Source organism: Myxocyprinus asiaticus, chromosome 29, assembly GCF_019703515.2.
Source record: "Myxocyprinus asiaticus isolate MX2 ecotype Aquarium Trade chromosome 29, UBuf_Myxa_2, whole genome shotgun sequence".
Taxonomy (NCBI): domain Eukaryota; kingdom Metazoa; phylum Chordata; class Actinopteri; order Cypriniformes; family Catostomidae; genus Myxocyprinus; species Myxocyprinus asiaticus.
The window spans coordinates 38,455,752-38,475,998 of record NC_059372.1 but is presented as its reverse complement, the minus strand read 5'-3'; the positions used below and the strand labels follow the sequence as shown (position 1 = coordinate 38,475,998).

Genomic DNA, 20,247 nt, shown 5'->3' with positions numbered 1-20,247 from the left:
TATGCCATGCCCCCAACCAATCACTGATCAAAGTAGGTAGGGCTTTGGAAGACTTTGGCACTGGCCTTTATAAAAGACCTTGACAGCCAGAGAGTGATTTGAGGTTTCAAGAGCACAACTGACATAGAGCTACATGACATACAGATAAAGAAAGAGAAAGACTCCAAAACAGGAAGTTAAAGGACCCAGATGAATGACCAAATCACTTTCTTGAGTTCGAAATTGCACTTTAGCATCTCGTTTTTGTCTTGATTTATTTTGCTAGCCTGTAGAATCATTCTCAATCAAAGGCAAAGAAAGGGGCCACAAACGTGGAGGGTCATCTGTAGAAGTACGGGATAGACGAGTGAAGGACGACTGACTACCATGCGAGAGGAACAGTCTTGTGGCGACTTTCCTGAGGGCGGAGTCCTACCCAGTGAAGAGGAGCAAAAACGTCGCCCCAACAAGTGTCCCGTCGTTGTTGCACCACCAACGGGTGCTCGAAAGCGGGTAACAGGTCCCAAAAAGGAGCCTGGAGGACCACTACCATATGAGGACAAATCTTCTCCTGAGGGCCCATCTACACTCACTCCCTCTGGCCCCAAGCGACCCAAGAAAAGCTCTCCATCTTCTTCATCAACGACTTCCTCCTCCTTAGTGCCCACTGCAAGTGCAGTGTCACCTTTGCCTGGTCAACCTTTCGAAGACCTGCATACGCAACGAGTAATTGCAAACGTCCGAGAACGCCAGCGCACACAGTCCCTAAACGACGCCTTTGCCTCGCTGCGGAAAATCATTCCCACATTGCCCTCGGACAAACTAAGCAAGATCCAGATCCTCAAACTGGCTTCACGATACATCGACTTCCTTTACCAAGTGCTTCAAAGCGATGAGATGGACGCCAAGCTGGCCAGCTGTAACTACTTGGCCCATGAGAGGCTGAGCTACGCCTTCTCCGTATGGAGGATGGAAGGTGCATGGTCCATGTCCGCAACCCACTAGACATCTAAAGTTCCTAACCCTAGACCTACCAACCCTCCAACCAGCCTCTGAACTCTGAACCTGCATTTTTACAGAGAGAAACTGACTCTGATCATTAAGTCTAACGCTGCCTGTCCACTAGCCACGGCCTCATTTCACCAGCCATTTGACCCTTGCTGCCACAACCTGATTAAAGCTGACCTCTGATCTCCAAACACTGATCTTTTCTCTTTTTCTCAGCACAAGCTTCTACAGGTATGTCAGACCTCAAGTGTATAAAATAAAGTGTCTGAACAAACAAGTATGACATGCGACAGCTGACGTGAGCGCATGGTGCTAGTTGTGATGGTTGACGTCCTAGTTTATGATCTGCAAGTTCACACTTCTCTATAACCAAAGAGAAATGCGACTCATTGAGTACTGATTTGTTGGGTTTATGTTATTACATATATAAGAACAACTAGTGTTTAGTGAATTTAATGGGCTGTATTTATCCAAATATCATCCAAACAAGGTTAGTGTGGAATTGGGCGTAGTCAACTATGGATCCAAAACAGTTATATTGTTGTTCTATGAATTCCTGACAGTCTTGAAATATAGATTACATAATCTCAGTAAATATATTTATCAAAATTCATGCAGAGGAAAATATTATGAAATTGACTGACAAACACTGAACTGTGGAGCTGATCAAAGAAGCTCTGATCCTTATTGTGGATTGGACAGCATTGGAATATAAAAGAACAGACCTATTTTTGTGGCTGGACCTTTAACCAGTTCTAATAGCTCTCGCCCTATGATGATATTGGTCTCTTGAAGAGTTGACCTGTTTCAGAATCGAATTTATACGTCAAATGCAATAGAATAATGCAAATAATATTATGCACATTAGAAAATTTGTTAAAGGTGCATGATATTTTACAAAAAAATCATACTAGATTTATTTAACCAAGACCTGGTTTACAATGTGCAAACATAAGAAGTGACAAGGCATAGAGATTGATTATATATTTTTATCATTGATTGTGGATTTAGGAAGCCACTGATGATAAAAATCTTGATTTTTAAGCATATTTCGTTTTGGGGTGAATTTTGTGTGACTTTAGAAAACAATTGTAGTCTATGGGAATATCTTAATTTTTTAAATTATGTTTTGAGGTGACTATTGTGTGACTTCAACAAACAGTGACATTCAATATACAATTTCCGCTATCAAATAATAATAATAATAATAAATTGGTAATATTTAATTGCTGTAAAAACAAACAAACACTGCAACTTTGCTACACTGAATTTCTGAATTAATGTTAAAATATTGAACTTCCAAAAGATGCAGCCACTGTAGGAATCAGAAAAAAATAGAGTTACACAAAAACAACTATTAGACATGAGCTGTTTTATTTTTCATTAAATAATTTATTGCATTAAGAATGCAACCACAATTTCAGATTACCCCAAATTGATAGTAATGGTTAGTCATTCATAACTCTCCTAACAGTAAAGCTGCCATATGGTATTAAAAATGAGGTAAAATATAGATATCAAAGTTTAAAGCCCAGATTAGGGGCGTGTAGGTTAATAATATAATAAATTCAGGCACATTTTAAAAATAAAAAAATTAACAATCTTATGATCTCTCAAAATGATGTTTGAGATCTAAGCCCTTTTTGAGAGTACAGCATTAATCTCCTATCCAGATGCACTGGCCTCTTGGTATTTTCTTTTGTTTTCTTTGTATGTATTACCTTAATCACTGAAGTTCACAGTTTATTGCTTCTTTCCCAGTACATAGAAATGTGCTTTAAGTACACGCTGCATCTTTTAAAATGAGCAACACAAGCCATTTTATATAAAGTTCTATTATTTTCTAGACATTTAATGCTGTCCTGGTTAATCATATATATATATATATTATTTCTTTCTGCTTTCAATAAAATTGATGTGTTGCTGTAATTCTACATTAGTACATATGTAATAACAATGCACTTGATACCAAAAGGAACACATTTTAATGCTACTTTATTTGCCACTTTATCTACAATCGCGTCTTGGGAAATCCACAGAGACACTGTGAGGCAGAGGCCATGTGTGCTGTTAAAGATAACAGTGAACAAAGAAAAATAGGTAATGGAAAAGTGAGCGAACAGGAAGAAGGGAAAGGTGGAGAGGACTCTACTTTAGCCCACGGGTGTAAATCGCCCTCCCTCCACCCCTTCACGGGATCTCATATCCAGTGTCGTGCAATCAGAGGCGACTGGGCCTAGACATGCAGGAACCTAATGATTGGAAACAGTTGTGGGGTGTTACAGAGGTGTGTGTCTACCAGCATGAGTGTGTGTGTATGAGAGAAAAACACACTTTACAACACAAATACACACACTAATTGTTTGTGTTCAGATAAAACTGCGTTATATGTCAATTTGATGCGAGAGGCATAAGATGAACATTTTAGTGATGCATAGTGAAGATACAGAATGTCACTTCGGACCCATTTGAGGCACCCCATGCTAGATTTTGGGTACTGCGGGAGTAGTTTGCAAATATTTTATCTGGCTTTGTGTAATTTTAGGATGGTAAAACTCATTCAAAGAAGTACTGCCAGCAGTTAGTTATGCTCAAGGTCAGTCAGAATCTGAAGACATTTTTCGCAATTTTCGAATACTGATTTTGAGTGAAAAAATTGGACAATTCTATGCAATTTGGTAGCTGTAAACCAGCATGCAAAGGCCAGGGGATGTGTTGAACATCAATCGACACCAACAGAAAGGCGCCAGTTTTCTGGAAATTAGTTTTCTGCAGAGTTCTAAAAGTTAACTGCCACACTTTTAGCTCATCTCATTTAATTTTTTTTTTTTTTTTGCCGACTAAAGTGGGTTACTAGATTCTGAATTTAAATGTAGCGTGACATTATCATAATTGTAGGCCCTATCTAAAATTAAAAGGTTTGAGGTTCCTGGAGATGGTGGGGGGACCTTAAAGGAATGTTCCGGGTTCAATACAAGTTAAGCTCAATCAACAGCATTTGTGGCATAATGCTGATTGCCACAAAAAATAATTTCGGTTCATCCCTCGTTTATTTTAAAAAAGTGGTTACAGGCACTTACAATGTAAGTGAATGGGGCCAATCCATAAACATACTCGTAGTTTCAAGATCTACAAAATGTAAACATATTATTTGTTTATATGATTTTAGTGTGATAAAGTCACTTACTAACCACATCTGTGCAAAGTTATTTCCAATACTGGGATTACAGAGTTTATTTGTTATGGCAACAATGTTGTAATATTGGATATAACTTGGTAAGCAATATTATCACAGTAAAATCATGTTAACACCTATAATGTTTACATTATGTGGCTTTTAATGTTTAGGGGCTAGCCCCATTCACTTCCATTGTAAGTGACATACTGTAACCGCTTTTTAAGGTCTATTTTTTCCCCCTCAAATCAACATTATGCCACAAATGCTGTTAATTGAGCTTAACTTGTATTGAACCTAGAATATTCCTTAAAGGCTAGTTTTTAAACCTTTTTGAAAAGGTTCAAATTGGAATTGTAAAGGGTGAATTAAAGAATTACCAGAGTTCCTTTTCAACCATTTTTTTTAAAACAACATGTACTGGTTTAACTTTGAATCTGTTTGATAATTTCTCTCTCTTCCAAGATAACTTCTGGTTATACTTCATGTATTGACCAATACACAATTATTACAATCTTTTGATTCAATCAAAAGTGCATTTTCATATACAAAAAACAGTTTAATTTCACATTGATTATTTTAGTCATCCAATCCTTACAGGTTTGGTTGGTTTGTGTAAAAGTATGTACAGTATGTTTACAAGCAATGTAATTGACTCTTTGTAAGAATTTATTTTAGATTGTGGTTTGACTTGGACTTGACAAATCCATCCACCGTATGCTGTATGACTATAGTATTATCCTTAATTTATAAGGGATAACTTATCTTGTTTGCCGGTGCTCATGGGAATTATTAGTTCTCTTGATGGCATGTAGATTCCAGCAGGGTGACTGGGCTATTTAAATAAGGATGTAAGAAAAAAACAAACATCTAATCCAATTGCAACAATCCTTAAATCACTTAATTTCTGTTTTGGCTTGTCATAATGTTCTTACAACCTCTTCAATGCTTAATATAACCCCATGTTTGTTTCTGTCTCTTTACATTTACAAAGACACATTATGCTTACAAGCTCTATATTACATACAGTTGAGTCCAAACATCTGAGGCCACTTGTGAAATACTCATATTTGGCATTTGACTCATTTAATAAAAAAATGTATTTTATATTTTCAGCAGAACAATTTGAGTGAAAATTAACATGAAGTTCAGATTTTGGTATGTCACCTTTTGCTTTAATGATGGCATGCACTCACTCTGGCATGGACTCCATAAGTGTGTACAAAACCTGATAATCCATGTTATCCAGCATGATTTGAGAATGTTCCAAAGAGCATATTGTGTGCTTTAATGGAAGCAAGAAAATCTGACCTTTTGTACGAAAGAGTTGACACGGTGAATGTCACAAAATTGCTTACATTTGATTAGTGACTTATACAACTTTAATACAGCAGAATCTTAATTCATTTTACTTTATTTAAAGTTTATCCAACACTTTTTAAAATCCTAAAATTTTTAATTAAGCTTTGAATCCCAATTGTGTGAATCCCCAGATGTGTGTCTTCACACTTTTGGATCCAACTGTATTTATGTATACAGCATATACACAAAAATTACTACATACATGCAAATACTGTCAGAATAACTGTGAATACTGTTTTAAAGTCTTTGATTTTGTTTTAAAGTCTTTGATTTTGACCTTACCTGCCCCTTTTATCTGTTTCAACAGTATCCCCACTATCCCAGAGGACATCACGCTTTAACTACGAGCCAAACATCTTCTCCTTCCCCTAATGGAACAATAAAACAAAATGCAAAAAAGACAAAAAAAATCACCCTCTAGAGGACCAGACATCAGCGGTTGGTCTGGTGACCAAAACAACAAATCTAGACTAAGACAATTCCAAATCACTCTGAATCAGACTCTGGAAATCACTCTGATTCAGTGGCAGAGTGCTGATTTGAGATCAGTCTTCACTGTCTTTAAAGGACTTATGATACGGACTCACAAAGACAGACACTTGCAGTCTATCAGACTGTTATGATGTTATGAGGACTCTGCATTTAGAGGTTCACCTATAGCTAAACCTGAGCTTGATGAATAAATGCTACTCTATTCAACTATATTTCTGTTATAAAGGGTTGACCGTTACAGAGTTGTTTCTCTTGCCATTTATGCTGTATATGTGCTGACATTACTGCTTCTGTGACTGCAACAATTTCATCAAGGCATGCATCACATTTGTTGAAATATTGACCCATTTCTAAAGAATAAAGCTGTAAGAAATATTATAAAATATGATGACCCTTGCAAAAGGTTAATTGAACACTTCCAAAGGGTAGTTGACACACTTTTTTGCAAGTGTGGCATGCTACAGTATACTCTGTGTAAAATAATTTTAAATAGCATTTGGCTAATTATTTTATAACTACTGATTAAGAGACTATATGTAATATTTGTACTTTAAAAAAAAAATCATTTGTCACACTGCATGACAATTTAAATGAACCAGTGAAGGCAAAAAGGTGATTAAAAATGGGGAAAAATGTAAAAGTTGATTCGTTACTGGATATACAAGTATGATGTATAAGATATACAATTTCCAATATACATTTATATAATTTTTTTACTAAAATCTTGATGTTGAAATGTTACATGTCAAGTACAGATAAGCATTTATGGATGCATCAGGTTAGTTGGAGTTTTCTGACAGCATGGTCAAAAAAGCTACAATTATTTTGAAGAATAATTAAACACAATCTCAATTTCAGGGGAAATATAATAACTCAAAAAGTTTTTATGATAGATCAGGCTGTTCACAAGGTGTTCATATTCTTCTGTAAGCACAGTTTATAAGATTGTATGAGGATCCAGATACCACTAATTACTTCATTAAAATAACATGTTTTGGAGCACAACTTTGGCTGCACATAAACTTGATTTCTTTGCCTTTATCCTCATAGAGTCTTCAGTAAATTTATGTGTGTCTGGTTGGCAAGAAATAAGAAAGACTGCCTCACCACAGAAGTGCCTTGTTCAGTAAGTGCAATAAGGCAATTAGAAGATGAAGCTAAGTGGGCCAAATTCAAACATGCTGCCATAGTGTCCCAAACTAAAGCAGTAGCCTTTGACTGTGGGATCTTTTTAAAAAAGAAACTTTCAAAGTCTTTCAGTTGGTTTAATTTTTTTTTTAATTTTTTTTTTTTTTTTTTATGACATTAGTGGATTCTACCAAGTTACAACAATTTTAATGCAGTAATTATGGTATTTTGGTGGAAACTGTGCTTCCCATAGTATTTTTTAATTTTAGTTTTTGTAATTTTTTTATGTCTATTTCTTTTTTCATGGCAGTGGTGGCTAATACCAAATTACCATAGTTTTACAATGGTAACCATAACTGTATAAATATAGTTTGCATAATTATGACTATGGTATTTTGGTGGAAACTGTGGTTACCTTGGTGCATTTTTGAAATGGCAATGACATGTTAAAAAAATTAAAAGCAAATGCTGTAGACTTGTCTGATTTTTTTTGACAAATCATGGAAAACAAATGGATGAGTATGTACTTATGTGATTTGATGTTTGTCAGTTTTTAGCCACCAAAATAAAACACGCATAAACAAATTATGACAAATGACAAACAAAATGTAGACAACAACAACAAAAAATGCTTTTCATTTTAATTAGAAAGATAGAAACAGTACAAATTAGACCTTCTTTTCTATACACAGAGAAATAAAAGAAATCAGAAATAAGGGAATCATTAAGTACATGAAGATTCAAAAACCATTTCTATTATTCTTTGATAAACAGAATCCAGTTAGTGGGGTCGACAGATGAAGTATTTCAAGGCACATAGGTGAAGTCTTTTGGTCGTAAGTAACTATTTACATTTTCGATACAAATAAGCGAAGTTTGAAGGGGAATAAACGACGAAGGCTTTAAGACGTTGCTGGTACAGTGACCATGCCATCAACACACTTTTACTAGAGTGGTGACAAAGAACAGCACACACTCGAGAGACGAGAGAATACAAGCATTTCGAGAGGTATATCAAAACAGTACAAATGCACAAAGCTATTGTAAAAATACACCATTAAAATATTACTGTATATAAGACACATATCAGTGTTCGAAACTGAAATGGAATGTAAAGGTCTGTTCGTAGTCACAGTCCAAACTGCCAGGCAAAACTGTCACAAAGTGCAGTCAAATTCTGTTGGTAACAAAGATGGTAAGTCGATATTTGTTTATTTTGAAAGTCGAAAGTGAACATGTTTTGTTTATGGTGCAGAGCAAGTGCACTGTTTGAATTACTATAAATACACAGCAAGATCGCCGCTCGTTCAAAGAGATTAGCTATGACTTCATTAATGATGAGCGAATGTTCGCATCTGTTCTATTTTACAACAGTCTTCATGGGGGTCTGGTGGGCAAAGACTGCCCAGGGTCTTCATGAAAACCTCACCCATAAGAACACAAAACACTGACAATGACGATAAATGGGATGGTGGTACTATATACACGAATCATTCAAATGTATAACTGCCAAACCACAGTGGTTTGGTACAAGGCAATAAAGGGTAGAAGTAAAGACTTATTGGTTTGTAAGGGCAGGTACAATGCTGAGAACTTAATAACAATAATAACATTATTTTTTGTTCAAGAAATGCAGCTTTAGGCCAGAAACATACTCTACATAAGTACGTGAATGCCAACACGTTGTTGCATTACGAAATGTGTCAAAACGCAATTCATAATGCAACACAAGTATATGTTGCATTCTCAGTATTGTCACAAGGGGCGCTATAGCTGTCAGGCATCGAAGGCAGGCATGAATAATAGCACATCAGGTTTAATAGCATAGATATTTAATGTTAACTGTATCGCCCCTTTGAGTACTGAGGTTGGTCAACATTGTCTCATGACAACTTGTAATTGTAAGATATCATACAACTTGGCTCGTACGAAAAGGTGCATCTTTATGATCAACCAATTATATATGCTTACCTTGTCTTATTCCAAACAATATTTTCTTTCTTCTGTAGAACACAAAAGTTATTTTCCTATTAAAATCATGGTTTGGGTAAGGGTTACACTTTATGGCTAGGTTTAGGTTTAAAACATTTGTAAGAAAGCTTGTTCAAAACACCAATGTTTCTTGTTCTTCCATGGTACAAAAGGGTTTGGGTAAGGGCTTAGTCTTCATGGTTAGGTTCAGGTTTGATTTAGGGTTTTAACTTAGAAAAAATTGCAATAAAATTGTTCATGGTTTTGTTTATTTTTCTCTGTGGGAGTAAAAGTCATACATTTCTGTACAAGGCAACTCGTGCGATTTCCTATGATTTTGCCATCTCGACAGTTATTCCGACTTCTCATGAGATCGGGTTGGGCTGGTTACCACCACACCCCACTACTGCAAGAAAGCACATTAAGTATGTCAAGCATTCCTGTTTGCTTTTGCGTAGAGTTTGTTTCTGGCATTAGGGAAAAGGCAAAATTCAAACCTAGCAACCTGTATATCCGAGAAGGAATGCCTCTATATTCAAGATTAGAAATAACAGCAAATTGTCAGCTCATGATTGTTTCTTGTAGTGGATACAAGATAACATTATTAGCAACCCCTGGTGTATTTGGTTGTTAAAACAGAGGTATAGGGTTGTACAGAGTAACACCAACTCAAAAAGTTTGGTCACTGATAAGTCACGCGGAATAATCGTAACAAATCTGCACAACGATAATAAAGCCAACACAGAATCTGCGTCTGCTAAACTCTGCAGAACTGGAATGAATGTCATTCACAACATTTTTCACATTCCCACCCCTTGCGTATTCGTTTAATAGGTAATTTTGGCTGATGTGATTTCCACTCAGTTTAACACATTTTACCATGTTTAAATCCATTCCGCAGAATGGTACAGATTCCCCCCCCCCAAAAAAGGTGCAAAAAACGTGAAAAAACGTGAAAAAACAAAAAAAAACGTCTCAGCCTGATGATAACTGACTTTCTAGCCACATTCACATGAATCCATTTTCATTTGAATACATTTTTGATTGATGTTTTCAATTTATGTAGTTATTGTTTTCCAAAGTAATGGAGATAATTTTCAATGGAGGAAAACCCTGTTCCAGTGTGGATAAGAGGCGTAAACAAAGCGTTTTCAATGCTTTTTCAATCAAAAACATTAGTGTGGACGTGGCCTGACAATCGATTCCGTCTGGAAGTTCATCAACCACAAAGCACAACGCAAAAGTCAAGTGAGCACCAGGAACTGTGCTGTTGGTCGAACGTAACCTCACTGACAACGACAAGCCACACAGCCTGAGCTTTGAGATACTGTTACAGCATGTGGGATCGCAACAAACAGCGCATTACAAATTTATTTTCAATGATTTGGCCTGTCAGAATTACGCAACTAGAACATAGCTGACAAATGTGTGGCCAAACATTTGTTTAAAAACACTAGACAACCGTTACAAGTGATATGGTTTTTGAAACCGAATATGCTGATGTTGAAAGGAGTTGAGGCACAGTATTTGTTGAATAGTGACCCGCTTTAAAGAGGTCCGTCTGCTTTGGTTAACCGTTGGTGTGGTATTAATTTCTGTTCATTGATGACGACATAAATGTGAATCCCAGCGGCTGAGAGACATATTTAACATGACTATAAACTTTATCCACACAACTGGTGTGAATTAGTGATCTATGCGCAGACTGTGGAAAACAGAACACCATCCAAAAACAATGCATCCCTCGTAAAAAAGAAAGAATAAAAAAAACCCTTCAGCAATTTCTAAGAGCACAGCAATGAAAAGAAATCATTAAATGTGCACCAACTTGAGACATGTCTTCTCCACAGGTTAAAGAGCTGGCCATTTCCCTTCTAAACAACAACCACAATTATTTTTGATAATTTGCTTATTCCTTTGAATATAAAGGAATGTATCCATTAAACACAATTCTGAGCACTGCTTTGTGCCATTTAAGTGGCTTTGACCACCTATTCAAATATCATTTTGTGATTTTGTTGTGGTCAATTAAGGTTTGATTGTGAATACAGAATGGAAAAATGTTATGATTGATAGATACACACATAAAAAATAATTACTGAAATGAGACTATTTGGCGCTATTGCTAGTCTAGGGAAAGTGTCAGCATTTCCTGTGTCCATAATAACAATAAATATACAGGGGTCATAAGGATGTAGCGACGTGTGTGTAAAGAATCTGTTTCATCTATAAGGATCACATATACAAACATAACTACATGGTGATGTAAGTGTATATGTGTATGTGTTTTGGGGTGAATGTGTGCAATAATCTTGCTGATAGCTGGATTGTCCCTCTGGGCTTAAAAAACACATGTGGTGTAACACAAAATCAAATACACAAATTCAGTACAAATACGAAAATCTCGAAATATTCAAGTTTACGGCCTTCATGCTAGGAATGCAGGTGGAATGCAACTGAACTTGACAAGAAGAAAAAAAAAGAATGTTAAGCGTAAAATTAGATATATACTTAGTTCTTTTCCCAGAGGTTTGGAAAAAAATCACAGTTCACATTATGGAATGCACAGTGCAAAACAAATTAAGATTTATAAAACCCACAGTTGTCGAGATCAGGACATTTTCTTTAGTGGTTAAAAATGGTTAATATTTATGATGTCATAGAGTGGAGCCACTTTGTGGTTGCCAGGTGCAAGAAAACCCCTTATTTTCGCATAGTACTTCAATAGTTTGCTTGTCAGGGGTAGTAAAGTGGGCTGCCTTTAAAAAATGTTCAACAGTCCTCAACCGTTCCCGCAAATCTTGCATCTCCAGCTAAAATAAGTCATCTCTTTTGAGGCACCAGAGGTGAGTATTGCGGGGGACTGGAATTTTCAGCGCATTCTTTTAGTGAATGTTATAAACACACCAGTGCAACAGAGCATGCTTTCTAGTGTACTTGTCCATATGGTAGGTGAATGTTGTGGATCCCAGAGCCCCGGCAGAATTCCTGCAAGTTGTAAGCTTAGCCGCGTTGCACTGGTGGTCAGTGTTGAGGTGGCGTCTCGGGGGAGGGGCTATGATGAGGAAGCCACGCCCCCCATAGGCACTACTGGTCTTAAGGCACAGCTCACTCATATGACATGGAGTGCCATGTGGTACTGGACAGTTTTCAGACCTGGTTTAAAGGGAGTCATCATCATGCTCCATAGGTTCATCAGCAAGGCTGTAAAAAATGAAGTTCATATTTAGCATCAAACAATCCCCATATGGCTTTTACTCAAGAATGCAGAAAAAAGTTTAATATTCTCCAGCAGTGAAGCCTAGCGTAGGCTAGAAGGGAAATGGGCACCTGTGTAAACATTAGCAGGCTAGCTATAAATCCGTAAGTGGAATTGAAAAGATCTTGACGATAATCAAACTGTGTGCACTTATATCAATAATCCAACAATGTGGCTTGAAGTCAAAGTGAAACGCCATACGCAACCCATATTCCGTCAGTAATGACACATATTTCAAAGAGCACATTCAGGATATTCCTAAAATAAATGTAGGGCAGGGCTTTATTTTAGCCATTGATAAAAGTAAACAATAAATTTTGATTGACTAAGTTACATCCAAAATTATTTGCGCTAGTGATTCCCATAAGTTATCTGAATACTGCAGTTGCTCTTACTTGGCTGTCACCATATGGATGCCAATAAATTGCAATTATGACGATTAATTGTCTGTTTTAGGGCTTTCACGATTATGATGATTATTTGTTATACAAATTGTCATACTTCTTAAGGTGTATGTGTGCTTCATACACCTTAAGAAGTCATTTATTTATGTTTAACTTGGAATCATATAGGAATATATGATTTCCTTTAAGGCTTTAAAAAAATGCAAAATATTGCACAGGGGTGGAATGGCATGAAAATGTATATTTTAAATATCAAAATATTTCCAAAAACTGAACATATATCTCTTTTTGCTCAACGTTAATAATGCACCAGAAAATGAGACAAATAAATCATGACATTTCTATATTCACTTAAAATTTCCTTATTTGTACAGTAAAATGTAATTGGAATTTGAAGTGCACAATAATCAAGGTTATCTCACAGAATTGTGGTTAGATCACGTAATTGTGATCAGATGATTATTTAACGTTTAATTAGTTAAGATGAGCAAGACTTTTCCAGAAAATTCATATTAAAACCCTTATATAACCTGACTTCTCAGTATCTGCTTACAACAATCATATAACAGGATTATAGAGGTATAATAAATGTATTATAAAGGATTAGGGATTAATAACACTGGAAAATGAGACAAAAACGTACCGTTTACAGCTTTTCTATATTAGCTTCAAATCCCATTATTTGGACAATAAAATGTGACTGGAATTTGAAGTGCACAATATTCGCGCTTATCTCAAATAATTGCAGTTAGTTCAAGTAACTGCAATCAGAAGATTATTTAACATTTAATTAGTTAACATAAGCAAGACTTTGCCAGAAAATTTACATTAACACCCTTATACAACCTGAATTCTCAGTATCTGCTTACGACAATCATATAACAAGATTATAGAGGTATAATAAATGTATTATAAAGGATTAGGAATTGGTAACACTGGAAAATAAGACAAAAATATGCTGTTCACAGCTTTTCTATATTAGCTTAAAATCCCCTTATTTAGAAAGTAAAATGTGATTGGAATTTGAAGTGCACAATAATCGCAGTTATCTCAAATAATTGCGGTTAGATCACGTAATTGCGATCAGATGATTATTTAACTTTTAATAAATTAAGTGCAAGACTTTGCCAGAAAACTCATATTAACACCTTTATATAACCAGAATTCTCAGTATCTGCTTACGACAGTAATATAACAGGATTATAGAGGTATAATAAATGTATTATAAAGGAGTAAGATTAAGGCCTGGGTAGCTCAGCAAGCAAAGATGCTGACTACTAGGGGTGTAACAATCCAACGATCTGGATCAATGCATCGATCCAATGACCAACGATGCAATGTTATCGACAAAATGTGTAAATATCGATCAAAATAGGATCAGTGCACGTGTCAACCAGGGCACTCCTTAAATGTGAGCTCTCGTGAAAAACGCAAAATGGCTCACATGCGCGATTAATTCGGGATTCCATCGATATTGTTGCGCATGCAACCATTTGAATTTTACATGTGAATTTGCTATTTAAAAGTACCATGGAGAAGTTCAACCATGTGAAACATCTTGACAAGGCCAACATTATGAACAGCACTAACGAGGGAAAGAGAAACTCCTGCTGCCCAGCACTAGCATCAGTTATAAGACTTAACACATTACACATCAAGAGCTTTATTAACATTTATCCCCGTTAACTGTAACAGACTTTTTCATTACAACTGTGGAAGTTGTAGCCAAGAAAACCACAGATAGTTGGAAACAAGTCATGGGTAAGTAAGTATTTTGAATTGGACTAAACGGAAAAATTAGCTGTCATCAAACGAGTGATGATCACTTACTTTGACTTTATTTTTTATATTATTTAACTGTATAATTTTTTTCAACATCTGAAGTAACTTATTTTGTTGTGGATGTCCCAATGTGGATACAGAGAGCTGAATGAATTAATCAAATTATATTTTGGTTGCATATAATTGATTGTGTAAATTAGGCACATTATATCGGAATATCGATCACAGGCCCCTGAACTGAATCTAATCGTATCGTGGCAGACTTTGAAGTATTGCAAATATTGGATCGCAGGCCAAGAGAATCGATACAAGATTGTATCGTGATTAAACGTCAGATTACACCCCTACTGACTACCACCCCTGGAGTCGTGAGTTCAAATCCAGGGTGTGCTGAGTGACTCCAGCCAGGCTTCCTAAGCAACCAATTGGCCCGGTTGCTAGGGTGGGTAGAGTCATGTGGGTTACCTTCCTCATGGTCGCTATAATGTGGTTCTCGCTCTCGGTGGGGCACGTGGTGAGTTGTGCGTGGATGATGTGAGCTTCCACAAGCACTAGGTGTCCGAGATAAGGTGTTCATCAAGCCACGTGATAAGACGCGCGGGCTGACTGTCTCAGATGCAGATGCAACTGAGATTTGTCCTCCACCACACAAATTGAGGCGAGTCACTACGCCACCATGAGGACTTAGAATGCATTGGGAATTGGGGATGCCAAATTGGGGAGAAAAGGTGATGAAAAATAAACAAATAAAAAAATCACTTATTTGGATAGAAAATATTTATTTGAATTTGAAGTGCATGATAATTGCAGTAATCTAAAATAATTCCAGTTAGATCAAATAATTGCGATCAGACAATTATTTAATAATTGCGACAATTCTTGCTACACAGCACTAATGATGGCTGACATAATGATAACCATGGCAAAGTTTTGGTGTCTCGTAGCTGTAAACAAGAAACATGGATGGCAATGGTGTAACCCATTTGGTGTTAACTATTTTTAACCAAGCATTTGCAAGCAGAGATGTGTTATCGCCCGGCAATTGTAAGTAAATCGTGGTCAACAGAGGCGCTGTGTAGCTTTTGCTTTCAAACAGTGTTCTCTCTTTGAACTTGTTGATCAAATTGGTTCTTAAACACACCAAATACATTTCATGTAAATATGGTTGTCACTACCAGAACTTTTCGGGAGTGAGTTTAGTTTAGTTTAGGAATCACTCTGTGTGTACAGAACAGGATTAAGCACACAAGGAGTGACAACCGTATTTAGCTGTGGTATGTGTGTGGCCACAGATACACTTTCTTCCGCAGGACACACCTTTTGCTTGTCATCACTCCCACAGAGAGGGACGCCATCGCATTCACTGTGTCTGTCTCCTCACAGTCTTTCCTCTGGGCACCCAGAAATGACATGCCTACTGTGCTCATCAACGGCTTCAGTGACGACCAATACTGACCTGAGACAGAGACAGAGAGATTTCATTATAAACAGATATGAATAAGGGCATACTGGCAGGAAACAAATGTCAGAAAAGTTAACCAAAAAATAAATAACAACTTGAAAACTAAAAATAAAACGTGTTGTATGACTACGGAAGATGTGCGATATAGTGCACAAGTTTTATGGACAATTTTTATGGTGGTTTTTAGTCCTTTTTTGGAGCTTGACAGTCACTAGTCACAGTATATTTACATTATATGGAAATATACTGTTTACATTCTGCAAAACATATTCTTTTGTGTTTCACGGAAGAAAACTGCTCCTTTGAGTGAAGAATGCAAATAGAGAGAAGATTAAAAAAAAGCAAACGAAAGCGTGTGAAAGGAAACACATGAAGCGAGTGCCTTCGCTGTAGTGCACGCCACGTAGTGCATCCCATACCATTGTTTTTATTGGAATATTTTTGTGGAGCTGAAACCATATGGTGAAACATGATGATGATGATTATAATTAATTACAAATAATTAAAAAAATCTGTGCTACCAGGAAGCCAGTGCATTTCAGGATAATTAGAGGCAGGCTGAGAAGAGAGATAGATAGAGAGAGAGAGAGAGAGAGAGAGAGAGAGAGAGAGAGAGAGAGAGAGAGAGAGAGAGAGAGAGAGAGAGAGAGAGAGAGAGAGAGAGAGACTCACTCTGTATCTGTATAACTCTTTGGAGTGAAAGGACTCCATTGGCATTGGGCATCTGATGTAGAGTGGACTCAGGAAGAGGCTCCTAACAAAAAAAATTCTTGTTATTTTAACCTTTAATAAGTTAATATGAGCAAGACTTTGCCATAAAACTCATGTAACGCCCTTATATAATCATAATTCTCAGTATCTGCTTACAACAATCATATAACAGGATTATAAAGGTATAATAAATGTATTATAAAGGATTAGTGATAGTATTAGAACAGTTTTATGCATTAAATCTGACCTCCAGCCCCAGCAGAGCACTGACACAGGCCTCAGATGCGTCACATATGGCCGTGAGGTCGTGACCTCCCTCTAATGCTAGAACCACACGTCCTCCTGCTAATGTCATCAATTGCCGAGTCAAAAACCCGAAACCTGCCAGGAGAAAAACAATAACATTATAATTTCAGTGGAGTCTCTAAAAACATAAAAAATTAAATGACATTTATATAATCTGAAAACAGTACAATAATATTTAAAGCACATGTGTACTAGAAAGCCTACATTTAGCAGTGACTTTGTATCCTCCTAAGGGAGCAGGGTGTCCTTCTGCAGCATCAAACCCTGAAGAGACCAACACGACGTCTGGTGAGAACTCTTGAGCAATGGGCATCACCACCGTCCTAAACATACAAACAATGTACAGTATCACACTGCGGTCTCTTTTTCCTCACATAATCAAACCAATTCAACTCAACTTTATGCAACAGCACCAACAGCAATACGACAAAAGATGGCAACGTTCAATAAATAGTTATATTTATTTTTATATTAATCTGAACAACACTTCTGCCAAGTAATAGGTTCATTAATCGAATTGTAGGCCGTTTCCAGTTGCCAAGCAACTTGGTGCATTAATAAAGAATGTGTGGTCACAGGAGTGACTATAGATGAAATTACTCTGACATCACACCACAGGCAACCATGCTTCTGGGTTCTTTCGAGAAACAGATTTCAATGGGGTATATGGGCAGCGCTGCATTTTTAACAATCTTATATAATGTAATAATGTTTGTTTATATAAATAAAAGTTATTATAAAGGGAAATCTACGGTTTAAACGTAATAAATGTAGGCTGTTTCTGAATTATCGGAAAAACACGTTTTAACTTGATTCAATATACCCATATGATGACTATGTCGGGCATGTAACAGGTTGATGAATACACATCCTCACTCGCTGAATACACTTCTAAAGCTTAAGAAATTTTTTTACGTACTACAAAACCCGCAAAGACATAAGTTTAGCAGTATGACATCATTTTTATTCGCACATCCTTTCACAAACATTAGCCAATGCACTGTGATGAGACGGGGTCCCTTTCTTCCCGTTAGACATTCCATGGGTTTTGCTCTTATAAGATTATTATTAGATCATTTTTGGCCTTATATCTGTCACAGTTGTTACACTTCGGTTAAAAGCAGCCATTTGCGATTGGATTTTTTGGGATTTCTTCATGAAAAGTTCAAATCCACCAACAGCAGTTGCGGGTCAATTGGGTCTAGTAGAGCAAATGCGATAAAAACGGTGGTGATCCGTAAAATATCATGATTTATGTCAAATATGTTTTTCCTGATCCAACGATCCTGATGGAAATTTAAAGATGTCCAAATCTTCAATAATCTGTAGGAAAGTGTGTTTTAACTGAACGTTTTTCTAGTCAAGGTGTCATTTGTTTTTTTCGAATCAAAATGTTTCAAGCATAACATGTTTTCTTGTGAATATTGTTTTAATTGGTGTTCATTTTAGTATATGTTTTTCCAATGTCCTCAACATCACTTTCCAATCTGTTGGCATTTTATAATTCATAATAACATCATCCTCCAGGAAGTGATTTAATTTTTGGTTGTAAAACAACATCCCAAACATCATTAGCATCTCCATTCACCTCCATTCAATTGCATCTGAACACAGGAGACCAGAAACGCAAGCACATACAAAGAAATGTTACATTCTGTTGGGACAAAAGTTCAAGTTTGGTGAACTCTCACCTGCCGATTCATACGATGGGAAAACATGTGACTGAGGCTGCAAGTTTTTATTGCTGCAAAATGGTATATTTCAGCATTTTGAATCTCATTTTTTTTTATTTGTGATTATTTATTAAAACCAGAATCCCTCAAGTGTAACATCATATCCTGTTTGTTACATGCTCAAAGCCTAGTGTGACTGCTGCTTTAGGAATGGATTTGAATTCTGTGATATTTTGTCATATTTGCTGGTTTGTTTCACTCTTTACTTGACAGAAATCATTATGATAATATGGACATTTTAAAAGATAAAAATATAAAAAATTAACTTGTTTACATCCTTACATCCTCAACTCTCAATCCTACACTTAGCAGTGGCTAACTTTATTTCAGTCTTGACAACTCTCGGAAAGATTTAGCATGTGAATGTGGGTATGACATATTGATAGGATATTGGTCATGGCGAACTAGATCTGCTAAAGCTGCTGCTGCAGAGCAAGTACTTGCTATTGCTAGAAAATACACATACACATACATACACACATACATACATGCTGCACAATTAGACAAAACGCAAGACATGCTGCATCAAGCATCTATCACATACAGCTGCACAAATAGACATAGCAAACAATGCCCATGTAGCTGATATAGACTGGTGGAGCTGGGGTGGAGGTGGGTTTCAGAGAAAAAACTCTTGTAGTGTGCTGCAGAGAGACCAGCTTATCTGCTAAACTTAGCTATTTAAATGTTAGAACAAAGAGAGAGACGTAAGTTGATTGGCTACACAATAACAAGTCAGAGGTCCAATCAGCTTACAAAATGTGAGCCGATTGGTTTAACATGTCACGTGAGCAAGCCGATTGGCTAACAGATAACTAGTCAAAAGTAAAAAATCAGCTTGCGCCACAGAGTTGCATGGCTGAATTTTGGTCATATCTTTAGTTCTATTTTCTTGCCATTGTGTAAATAATCAAGTTATAATTAACTATTAGTGCCTGAGCTTGACCAGAGCATATTTCTGAATGTCTTTTATATCCTTTTATTCAGAAATACTTCCTTAAATTACAAAACAAACATATGTATAAAAGTAAAAAAAGGTACAGCACAACAGGAATGACCCATTTATCAGTTCTGATCAAAGCCTTGATGGAAATAGGTTTCATGTGAGAAACCCAAAAGACTAAATTGTGAGAAAACATACAGTGTCCTGTCTGTCATAGTCAACCAATTAAGCAAACGTACAGTACAAGTAGCCAAACAAAAATGACATATTATTAAAATGTAAGAACCAAAATTAGCCAACGCACAGCATGACAATCCAAATGACTAAAGTGTTTGAATTAGTCTGTGTTAATTCCTCTCCCTCTCTCTCTTCTTTCCTCTTTTCCTCGTCTGTTGTGTTCTTGTGCTTGGAGGACGCCAGCCCTGCCAGCGATTTTGCCTCTTGAGCGCATCACGGGCGAGTTCAAAGCGACCGCCGCTGCATATGGATCCCATTTAGAGCTTGTCGTTCTACTCACGTCACTGACAGCCCG

General features: G+C 36.6%; 2 protein-coding genes across 3 annotated transcripts in view; one reads left to right on the top strand and one right to left on the bottom strand.

Annotated features, from left to right (window-relative positions):
• Positions 1-114: 114 nt before the first annotated feature.
• LOC127420049 (twist-related protein 2-like) lies at positions 115-7,674 on the top strand. Its single transcript, XM_051661994.1, has 2 exons — positions 115-1,218; positions 5,832-7,674. Exon 1 carries the CDS (start codon positions 367-369, stop codon positions 982-984), a length of 618 nt encoding a protein of 205 aa, XP_051517954.1. The 5' UTR covers positions 115-366; the 3' UTR covers positions 985-1,218; positions 5,832-7,674.
• Positions 7,675-7,771: 97 nt separating this feature from the next.
• LOC127420025 (histone deacetylase 7-like) overlaps positions 7,772-20,247 on the bottom strand; it is a 121,356-nt gene continuing 108,880 nt past the window's right edge. For both annotated transcript variants that reach the window (XM_051661945.1, XM_051661946.1), the window contains exons 22-26: positions 17,244-17,362; positions 16,981-17,114; positions 16,695-16,776; positions 15,878-16,016; positions 7,772-12,319 (exon numbers count right to left, since the gene is read on the bottom strand). In XM_051661945.1, the coding sequence (XP_051517905.1) occupies positions 12,277-12,319; positions 15,878-16,016; positions 16,695-16,776; positions 16,981-17,114; positions 17,244-17,362 (517 nt within the window). In that variant the 3' untranslated portion in view covers positions 7,772-12,276. The remainder of the gene's footprint in view (positions 12,320-15,877; positions 16,017-16,694; positions 16,777-16,980; positions 17,115-17,243; positions 17,363-20,247) is intronic.